The sequence below is a fragment of the Tetrahymena thermophila genome, assembly GCF_000189635.1.
Source record: "Tetrahymena thermophila SB210 genomic scaffold scf_8253899, whole genome shotgun sequence".
NCBI classification, from domain to species: Eukaryota; Ciliophora; class Oligohymenophorea; order Hymenostomatida; family Tetrahymenidae; genus Tetrahymena; species Tetrahymena thermophila.
Genome location: NW_002475967.1, coordinates 53990 through 65344, shown reverse-complemented (window position 1 = coordinate 65344; position 11355 = coordinate 53990). Strand labels below are relative to the sequence as shown.

Genomic DNA, 11355 nt, shown 5'->3' with positions numbered 1-11355 from the left:
AATTGCATTAATCTCTTAAAATTTGACACTTGAGCTTAAGTAAAAACAGTTTATTTGTTTTGGATTGTGATATTTTTAATTATAAAAACTAATAAAAAACAATAAAGCTCTTTTTTCTATTTTTTTTTATTGTGCTTGCTTTTTTTTGTTGTTTCTTTGTTAATTTGCTCATAATTTTATTTTCAACTTTTGCTTTTATTATTTATTTCTTATTATTTCATATTATTTCTTCATTTTTTCCTTCTAATTAACTATTTAATGATATATTTTTTCTTCAATATTTAAAAAGTCACAATTAAATTGGTGATGAAGGTGCATCAGGCTTAGGTTCTGCTTTAGCAAATTGCATTAATCTCTAAAATTTGACACTTTACCTTTCGTAAAAACAGTTTATTTGTTTTGGATTGTGATATTTTTAATTATAAAAACTAATAAAAAACAATAAAGCTCTTTTTTCTATTTTTTTTTATTGTGCTTGCTTTTTTTTGTTGTTTCTTTGTTAATTTAGCTCATCATTTTATTTTCAACTTTTGCTTTTATTATTTATTTCTTATTATTTCATATTTTTTCTTCATTTTTTCCTTCTAATTAACTATTTAATGATATATTTTTTCTTCAATATTTAAAAAGGTCATAATTAAATTGGTGATGAAGGTGCATCAGGCTTAGGTTCTGCTTTAGCAAATTGCATTAATCTCTCAAATTTGACACTTGACCTTACGTAAAAACAGTTTATTTGTTTTGGATTGTGATATTTTTAATTATAAAAACTAATAAAAAACAATAAAGCTCTTTTTTCTTTTTCTTTTTATTGTGCTTGCTTTTTTTTGTTCTTTCTTTGTTAATTTAGCTCATCATTTTATTTTCAACTTTTGCTTTTATTATTTATTTCTTATTATTTCATATTTTTTCTTCATTTTTTCCTTCTAATTAACTATTTAATGATATATTTTTTCTTCAATATTTAAAAAGTTGCAATTAAATTGGTGATGAAGGTGCATCAGGCTTAGGTTCTGCTTTAGCAAATTGCATTAATCTCTCAAATTTGACACTTAACCTTACGTAAAAACAATTTATTTGTTTTGGATTGTGACATTTTTAATTATAAAAACTAATAAAAAACAATAAAGCTCTTTTTTCATTTTCTTTTTATTGTGCTTGCTTTTTTTTGTTCTTTCTTTGTTAATTTAGCTCATCATTTTATTTTCAACTTTTGCTTTTATTATTTATTTCTTATTATTTCATATTTTTTCTTCATTTTTCCCTTCTAATATGATATTTTAAACTATAAAAATGAATATAACACAAAAAAGCTCTTTGAATATATTTGATAACTTTATTTATTTTATTTTTTTATCTTTTTTATTCCACTAAAATTATTTTATGTATTAATTTAAAGAATAATTTTTAATTTAAAAGTTTATTCTATTTTGATATTTATTTTAAAATTTACACAAATTTATTATAAAATGTTTAGCTCAATGAATGAATCATTAGGACTCAAGGTAAAAAGCAAGTTTCTTAAATCAAAAAGATTAGTTGTCTTTCATTTCAAATGATAAACAAATGGTTAAAAAGGATGAATAAATATAAAATGTTTGAATTGTATTATATATTTTATTATATAATATTTTGGAAAAGTTTTTAACCTAAAATATAGATAGATAGATAGATTTTATTATTGATTTTATATTATTAAATATCATTCATATTTTTGTAAGTAAATAAATTATTTATAAAAAATAAAAAAATTAAATTTACTTAAATAAATTAAATCCTCATAAGCAAACTCTCTGGTTTCTCTAAAAATGATCAAATAATTTGAAACTTTTAGTGTTATATTAAATCTTATTAAATTATATAAATGCCAAACTTTTTAGTTATATTTTAATCTTAAACATTATCCATCAATCATATTTCTATCCTTTTTTTATTTATCATGATTAATTAGATACCATGATTTAAATAAAACCTCAGGGAGAAATCAATTTTACTTTTTATTTTAACTTTAGTGGTTTTAAATAAATTTTTTTTGTGCAAAATATATAACTGAATATTTCTTAAAGAATAAAAAATACAATAGACAGACAGACGCATAATGATAAAAACTAAATACTCTTCAGTAGATTTTTATGTTTATTAGTAGAATTTATTTGATTTGTTTAAAATATATTTTTTAAATTTATCAAAAAAATAATAAAGATTCTGTGTATTGTAAAAATAAAAAAATAAGGAATTTAACCACTAATAATAGAATCTTCTGTTTTACACTTTCTTTTGGATATTTCTTTTAATAATTGGTAAATTTATTTAATACTTTCAAATATATATAAAAGATTAAAATAAAGAAAATAATTAAAAAAATAAAACATTGAAAAAGAAGAAAGAAAATGTATTTTGGAAGATTAGATGATGTAATATTTTAATAGATACTGAAAGATATTTATTTAAATATTTAAATCTTAAAAAGTTTTCTAAGTCAAATACTACGATTCATTAAAATTTAGAATTGAATTTTAAGTAATTTAAAATATAAATAAATTTTATTTTTACTTTTTTAATGAAGTTTAAATAAAGTTGGAAAGGTAAATTCTACTACATTAGGCTAAGTAATCTCTAAGTGCGTAAATCTAAAAGCAATCAAGATAAATTTATAGTAAAATATTGTTAAGAAAATAATTAATTATGTTCTTTATATTAAAGCACAAATTATATTGGAGACGAAGGAATTTAGAATATAAGCTCTTCATTTGGATAGCTCAAGTATCTTACAGTCTTAATTCTTGAGCTGCAGTATTTCCAATTTTATAAATAAACTATTAAAAATTCGATAAAATTTTTAAGATATAACTCAATAGGTGTTGAAGGAATATTACATTTAGCATAAGAATTAAAAAAAATTAAAAACCTTTAAATTTTAAAGCTATATTTAGGGTTATAATTAAAATAATTAGTTTATTTGATTTTATTTTGAAGAAATTTTTAATTGAAAAAGGCGAAATTTTATAAATTAAGATGGAACAAATCATTTAGCTTTTGGTTTATGTCAACTCTATAATCTTAGATGTTTAACATTGGGTTTATTGTAAAATATGAGCTTATATTTTTTTACTTTTAATGACTTTAATATTAAAAGTGGTAATGGAGTAAACGATGATGGAGTTTTTCATTTATCATTGGCAATTGGAGGACTAATTAATTTAAGAAAATTAAGGCTAGTCTTATCGTGATATAATTATTATCATTAATTATGATAGTTTAAACTAAAATTTTATTTTAAAAATTTAAAGAAATAATTAGATTACTGATGAGGGCATAATAAATTTATCTTCCAGCTTAAAATTTTGCAAAAAATTATTATCCTTAAAATTAACACTTTTGTAATTATTAAGAAAGTTCTTTATTGATTAAAAATTCTTTTTTATTTTTAGTGAAAACAATATTAGCTTTAAAGGAGCTTAAAATGCCATTTCTTCAATAAGAAAACACTCAGATATCAAGGCACTAAAGCTTAACTTAGAGTAATTACTTAATTTTTCATATAAATGCTTATTAAATCAAAATTTATTAGGAGTAATAACTTATTGAGAAGAGAAGCATTTGCTATCAAACAAAATATTTTTAAAATAAAAAAATTAGTTAAATGCAACTTTTAATGTTGAATATCTTAAAAATAAATTTATTTTTTACTCCAAATCTAACTCAAATTTTTATGGTATTCATTCTACTTTTTACTCTTACTTTTGTATATTTGTTTGGATAATTATTTTTAATGAATTAAAAATTTACATATTTTATATTTTTTATTGATATTTATAAAGAAAGTAGTTGTTATTTATTTATTCTAAAAAAAATGAATTTATCTTTTCGTAAAATGTTTGTTTTTAGTAAAAATAAAATTAGAATTAATGTCTTTTTAATTTTGGATAGACTATCAAAACAAACAAATGAAAATAGGTTTAGAATCTCTTCAAAATAAATAAAAATTTTTCAATAAAAAATTTTTCATTCATTTTATATGTAAAAAAAAGAAGTTCTAGATTAAATTTTTGTAAAAAAATTTAGATTTCTTCATCAAAAAATTAAATCTTTAATTTAAAATTTTATTTTTTTTCTTTTATTTAATTAAAATATTTAGATTAATTTTTAGCTTAAAAAAAAGATTAAATTTTGAAAATCTTTGTTAATTTTTTGATGAAAAATTGATGGAATCCTTGGAAAATTTGTTTTAATTTTAAATTTATTAATATTTCATTTACTTATGTATGAAATTATAGAAGTAAATACTTAAAAAATAAATTTGAGAAATATCGATGAAAACAAATTAATTTGAGAGACTACATTGTTATACAATTTATAAATTACATATTGTAAATGCTGTTAAGCAATAAATTAAATTATTATAATATATTATATATTATGTTAATTCATTTTTTTAGCTTTCAGAGTCTTGGTGTTCTTAAAAGTACAAACTCTTCGGCATAGGAAGGATGGATTGCAACTGTATTGTCAAAGTCTTCCTTATTAGCACCCATCTGGATGGCAACTGCGAAACCTTAGGTGACTTCAGCAGCTTAAGGACCTATGTAGTGGAGACCAATAACTTTATCATTGTCATTTTTAACAGTGATGAGCTTGCAAATAGCTCTGTCATCTTACTTTGCAACAGAATATTACCAATCCATTGGTTTAAATGTAGAAATCCAAATATTTAAGTTATCTTTGCCATATCTAAATTAAATGAAAATGTTATAATTTTTAATAAATTAATAGTTATTTGTTACTTTTTAGCAGCTTATTCTTCAGACAAACCAACAGTACCAAACTCCAAAGGAGTAAATATGGTAGTAGGGACATTGTGGTATTGCATGAGTTACTTTTAGTTGTTGAAAAGTCTACGAGCAAGCATTCTTCCAGCTTTAATAGCAGTAGGAGTTAACTCAAGTCTACCTTCAACACAATCACCAACTGAGAAAATGTTTGGGATAGCAGTAGTATCACTATCATCACAGACAATCTTTCCGTCTTTTGTCAACTAAACTCCAACTTACTCAAGGTTAACGCCCTTAGTTTAAGCTCCTCTACCAACTGCAATTAAAACTGTTTTGAAGTGATCTTAACCTAAATTAAAGCAAATGGATTTTAGAATTTTAAATTAAAGTAAAAAGAAAATAGATTTTTGAATCTTTAAATGTATTTATTTTACCAACAAGTTCACCTGTCTAAGTATTCTTATACTCTACGTGTTTAAGATCTTAGCCTTATTCAGATAACTTAATACTTGTGGGAACAGCACCTTCGATAAATTTAACTCCGTGCTTCTACATAAATAACTTAACCTTTTGAGCAAACTCCTAATCAAAATTAGCAAGAACTTTACTTCTGACAAGAACAGTCACATCGTAACCTAAGCCATTCAAAAATCCTGCACACTCTAGAGCAACATAAGAAGCACCAACAACAAGTGTTTTTCCTGGAGGAGTATTTTAAAAGAAAATATCATCTGAAGTTATTGCTAATTCTCTAATATTTGGAATTTCGTCTAAGTATTTTGGTCTTCCTCCAAGAGCTAACAAGATATACTTGCTTGTAACTTCTGTCTTATTTCCATTAATGTCTTCAAGCTTTGAATAAAAAAAAGAATAAATATTTAGATATTAATATGTAAAATTTCTATTATTTTTTTTATTTCAAAAAATTAGTTTTTAATTGGCATCTTTTAAAAGGAGTCATTTAATTTCATTTAAATTACGCTAATTCAACATAAACTCTGTGTATTGATGATAAAATAAATCATTTTTATGATGAAAATAAGTATTGATTCTAATAAATTATAAAATTTGGATTATTTGAAATAAATTGCTTTGAATCAATAATAATTATTTTGTAATGATTTTTTGAAAAAAATCAGAGTGATTTAAATATACTTTGAGTTGTAACAGATTAGAAAGTATCTGACTGAATTTTATTTTGATTAAATAAACACTTAAAGTAGAAATAGCAAAGTTAAGTAAAAATGTAATTTTAAAATATGATAAAAAGAAATAAAAATTTTTACTTAAATAGTGTTTTTATCCTTCAGAGAGGCAAAAGCATTATAGTAAGTGACTTTTTTGTCTTTCAAAGCATCCATATAAATGCCGTTCAACCTTTTGATGTATGTCTAAACCTTATTTACTAAAGTACTCCAGTTATGATTGATGTTATGTGGAACTTCCCAACCAGCATTTCTTTAGTGCTCTAAAATATCTCCGAATTCAGAAGCATAGTGGAACATTTTCTTTGGCACACATCCAACATTTACACAAGTTCCTTTTATTTGTTATTAATTTACAAATTACTTAATTTTGCCATTTTTGAATCTTATTATTTGTTTATTTACCTCCTAAACCCCAAGTTGATCCTTATGGACTAGGCTTTACAAAATCTGCTAATCCAACTCTAGCTCCAAAAGAAGCTGCTTCCTTGGCAGAAGCCTATCCACCAGAACCACCTCCTATCACGAAGTAATCATACTAGTATTCTTATTGTTATTATTATTGCATTAAAAATGAATTGATAATTTTATATTGTGTTTTTTTAAATTAATTAGTTAATTTATTAGTCCTGATTATTTTAATATGAATATTATATATATAAATCTTATTTTTAATATCCAATTATACTTTAAAAACTAAATTAGTATAGGTTCATTGTAGAAAAAATCTAGAATCTCTGAGGATTAAACGAGTGAATAAGTATCTTGTTAATTTTTATCATTTTTTTGAACAAAATTAATATTATATCAATTTTCTAAAATTTAATTAATTATTTGCATCAAGAATATTTACAGAATAATTTCAGAAAACTTATTTGATTCTATTTATCTATTTGATCATTAAATATATTTAATACCAAAATAATATCAGCTCTTTTAAATAAAAATATTTCGATTCTAAATATTTAACAATTTTATTATTTAAAGAAATTTGTAAAAATTACATTCATTATTAAATTTAATTAATATAACAAATATTCTTTTATTTTTAACTTATGAAAAAGTTAGATATAAATTAATTTTATTATTACTTTTTACATACAAATTAATTGGTTTTTTATAAGAAATATATTAAATGATTTTATTTATCTGACTGATCTTTTAGCTCTCAAGTAACTACTTTTCATTTTATCAATTATGATTTGTAATCTATACTTTTTATCATATTAACCCCTATAAGCAAGGTATTTAACCCTTAAACTATAAGATATTTGGACATTTTTTATATATTTAAAATTTATCTAAAATAATCCTGAACTCTTAGGATCGCTCAAAGAATGTGGAAATTTAAGGTAACCTAAATTAAAAGCTTTATTGCTCAAATTGATTTATTTCTCAAAATATTTTTATATGAACTACCCTTTAAATATTTTAAAGTTAATTTTATTCTTATAAGTTTTTAAATTTTTATAATTAGAGATGAAATAAAATATAATACTTCTTCACTACACTACAATACTATAATTTATTGTGATAAAAGAAATTTATATTTTTTTAAAAATAATTAAAACACCTTTTTTTAAGCCAAATATCGAAAGGTTAACATTTTTAAATAATTTATAGATTTATAAGAAAAATGCCAAAAAAAACTTTAATTTAAAATTTATTTTTTATAAAATTAAATACAAAAATAATTTATATTTTAATTGAGAATTGATCATAGAAAAGTTATTATTATTAAGCAAGAAAAATAAAAAGTTTTAATTAAAGGAGATAATAATTATTACTTCTTTCCTTCTATTTTATTCATAACAAGCTATATCATAATTAACAAATAAATATAATTAATTTGATTGTTTTAAATACTTTTAAGGATAAAATTTGAGCTATTTTATTTGAATTTGAAAAATTATTTAAAATTAATTTAAAAAAATGATAGATTTTTGTATTGAAACTTATTTATTTTGTTAATGATTACTTATTAATCATAATTATTATTTTATTAAAGTAAATCTTAAAATCTTTAAACTGTTTGATATGATTGATATTTTTTAGATAGTTTTAAGATTTTTTAGGATAGCTGACAATTAGTAAAAAAAAAAATGAATGAATGAATATACACAGGCAGATATGGAAGATAGCAATTAAAATAGTTAATTAAGTTAAAAATCATCATCTGCCTTGCAAATTATACTAAAATCCATAAAAGAAAGATTGATTGATTGATTGAATGAATGAAAAATGAATTCAAAATTGCTTTACTTGAATAAATTCCTTTATATTAAATAATTTATTAAATAATAAATGCCCAGCGTTATTAATTAGTTCAGAAAATTTAATTATACAATCTAGCAAGCAAAAAAATAAAGGCAAAAAATCTTAAAATTTATAATCAAATAAAAAGGCAAACAAATTAAAGCAAATAAGTTTTTTCTGCATAAAAAGTTTTTCTGCATTGTAAAATAAATAACACACAGATATAGATAGTATTAGTTCAATAAAGCAAGTAATTATACCAATCAGGCAAATTTCTGACAAAAAGTAATAAATAGTATTCCTTTAACAAGAGACTGCTAGAGTTTCTCCATAATACGAATAAAAAGAATCATTTTTAGTCTAATAGACATGAATTTTATAAGCCAATCTGAAAAAGAAACAAATTATTAGATTAACAATGAATTCATTAAAATAATAAAATTTCAATGAAGTAAAATTTATATAACAAGTTTTTTGTAATTAAATTAGGTTAAAGAGAATATAAAGATGTACCAATAGCCACCGCACTTTTCCTAAAATCCAAGTAATTTAGAGCAATAAGAGCAATATTATCCAATATTAAATAACATTTAAAAATGTTGTTCTAACTAATCTGGAATTATTCAAAATATAAACAAACAATTTTGAAATTAAAAAATAGATCCCCAAGTGATTCCTCCTCATTCAATCTCTCCACAAATTATCTACAGCCATCCCCATTAGTAAATAATCTACCCTCAAGGTAAGAAACTTTAAAAATTAAATAATGTTTATTATAATTATTATTTTATTTAATTTTAAAAGAAATTTATGGAATGTATCCTCATTTGGATTACTCTTAAATGTTAGCGGCTTCATAATCTCCTCAACCTTAAGTGCCACAAGCTGCTTAATATGTATTTTATTCAAAGGATTTCGCAATTCTTTTTTTATTGACTGATTAATAATATAAAAATAATAGTAAATGTCAAATGTTTAGCAACCTTATCCAAGTGGACTCCTTCATATGCCTCAGCCTGTAGCTTAAATTCCTCCCTTGCATCAACCTATCCCTTTCAGCAGTCCTTCTCCTTAAAATGTATTTGTGACATCTACTCCTCCTCCAATGTAACACATGTAGCCTTACATAATTCACGCTCAGATGAATTATCAACAAATCCCACCCCAAGTAAATATTAAATATTTCTTTTTATCAATAATCAATAAAATATTGAATTAGAATTAATTTTTGTATTAAAAACCTATTCAAAATATAAAGATTATTAATTTATATTTTTCTTATTAATAACAATGTATTTTATAATCAAAATTCTTAGCAGAACTCTTCAATTCACTAAACTCCTCAGATAGATGACTAGCAGAATCAAAAGGAATTAGACTAAATTGTGTAGCACATTTTAAATTTAAAAGATCCTGAAAGAAAGGAAGAAGCTTTGTAGGAACTTAGTAGAAAGAGAGAATCTTTCAATAACTTAGCTCCCCTTTTATGGCACTCGAACGGAACAATTGCTTTACTAATAGACGATATAGTTTCTGTCTATTCTTAGTTAGCTCCTAATGTCCTCACTTAAGCTGTTTCTACCCAGGTTTGTTCTGTCCTTGGTCTTCTTTAATGCTTAGCTTTACATCCAGAAACGAAGCCCCACTTCATTAAAGGTAATAATTTCACCAACAATAAAATCTCCTTAAATTTCCTAATGAAATTATTTTAAATTCATCTCAAAGCAAATTTTTTGTTTAAAATCTTTGCTTCTTTCTAGCTAATTTATTTCTTAATTTTCAATATTAAATTAAAATCTAAATGAAATTTATTTTTAATATTGAATTTTTTAATAAAAGCTCACATTCCTTTATTCTTATACCCTTTCCTCAACACTTCTGCAAAGCTAAAACCTTTTGAGAATTTGAGGGTAACTTCGTTGGGTGTTATTGGAGCACTTGTGAAGGGTGATGACACTGAGGCAATAACATTTTTAATGCAAACTGAAATAATTCCTTTGTGCTTGCGTATTATGAAAAGAGGATAAGAATTATCAAGAACAGTTGCTACATTTATTGTTTAGAAGATTTTAATTGATGACAATGGTTTGAATTATATTTGTCAAACAGCAGAACGCTTCTTTGCTGTAAATAATTCATTAAATAAAAAAATGCTAAAATCTATTAATTTTTAATTAGGTCTCCACAGTCCTTTAAAGCATGATTGAAGATTTAGAATAAAATCAAAAAGATGACTAAAGACTCTTGAGACATATTATAAAATGCTATTAAAGACTTTCTGAAAACAACAGGTTGAAATTTAACAATATTTATTAGCATTTAAATTAATTTCTTTTTTTTTAAATTAGAGCAAACGAAGCACTGAAAAAGATAATTCCTCAAGGTTTCAAAGACCCTAATTGGAGTCTAATTAAGGACGATTCTGTTAGAAAATTGCATCATTAACTAATGCAAAACTTAGGCCTACACTCAGAAGACACAGCTTCATCTACTCCTTAAAGAGTTCCAAGTGCCTAGTCAACTCAACCTCCTCCCTAAATGATGAACGCAGCAATGGGAGTACCTATGTATACTCCTCAATAATAACAACAAGCTCAACCTCGCTACGCTAGTTTCTTGAACTAATATTGAAAAACATACTTAACAATGTAAATAAATAGCTTCTCTCTTAAAAGAATAGAAAGAGAATAATCTAAATAAAATAAATAAATACATTCCCACATACAACACAACACAAAATTTCAAATTTTAAACGTTATTCACTTATAGTAAGTATTCTACCATAATTTTGATAAGAATTATAATATTTTATCTTTTTTAATATATACTTAAATAAATAAATATACTACAAAATAATATTGATTGAGCATTTACTCTATTATACTATCTATCTATCTGTCTATCTATCTATCAATCTTTTTCTACAGAACTTAACCTGCCTTTAATTCTACCAAGTAACTATGATAGTCCTTTCTTTTTATTAAAATGGCTGCTTTAACTGAACTATCATTATTTAACCTTTCAAAATTCAAACAAAATCTCCAAAGTCAGTGAGTGTACTGAGAATTAAAAATTATATTTTGCCTCTATTCTAACAAAGATAACAAACAAAAATTTAGTAT

At 22.8% G+C, this 11355-nt stretch overlaps 3 protein-coding genes across 3 annotated transcripts; 2 read left to right on the top strand and 1 right to left on the bottom strand. All coding sequences in view use genetic code 6, as the record gives it.

Moving 5' to 3' along the window:
• Positions 1-2390: 2390 nt before the first annotated feature.
• Positions 2391-3662, top strand: TTHERM_001222600 (kinase domain protein; the record flags this gene model as incomplete). The annotated part of the gene is made up of 10 exons (XM_012800873.1): positions 2391-2414; positions 2471-2520; positions 2567-2656; positions 2704-2793; positions 2845-2934; positions 2996-3085; positions 3137-3226; positions 3291-3380; positions 3432-3521; positions 3572-3662. 10 exons carry the CDS (start codon positions 2391-2393, stop codon positions 3660-3662), a joined length of 795 nt encoding a protein of 264 aa, XP_012656327.1.
• A 780-nt stretch (positions 3663-4442) lies between these two features.
• TTHERM_01222600 (thioredoxin glutathione reductase) lies at positions 4443-6759 on the bottom strand (the record flags this gene model as incomplete). The annotated part of the gene is made up of 6 exons (XM_001027232.2): positions 4443-4731; positions 4785-5121; positions 5207-5624; positions 6059-6312; positions 6383-6523; positions 6666-6759. 6 exons carry the CDS (start codon positions 6757-6759, stop codon positions 4443-4445), a joined length of 1533 nt encoding a protein of 510 aa, XP_001027232.2.
• Positions 6760-8740: 1981 nt separating this feature from the next.
• On the top strand, positions 8741-10864 carry TTHERM_01222590 (cell differentiation protein rcd1, putative; the record flags this gene model as incomplete). Its single annotated transcript, XM_001027231.3, has 8 exons — positions 8741-8777; positions 8895-8975; positions 9038-9129; positions 9195-9401; positions 9550-9889; positions 10073-10359; positions 10412-10524; positions 10582-10864. 8 exons carry the CDS (start codon positions 8741-8743, stop codon positions 10862-10864), a joined length of 1440 nt encoding a protein of 479 aa, XP_001027231.2.
• Positions 10865-11355: the final 491 nt, after the last annotated feature.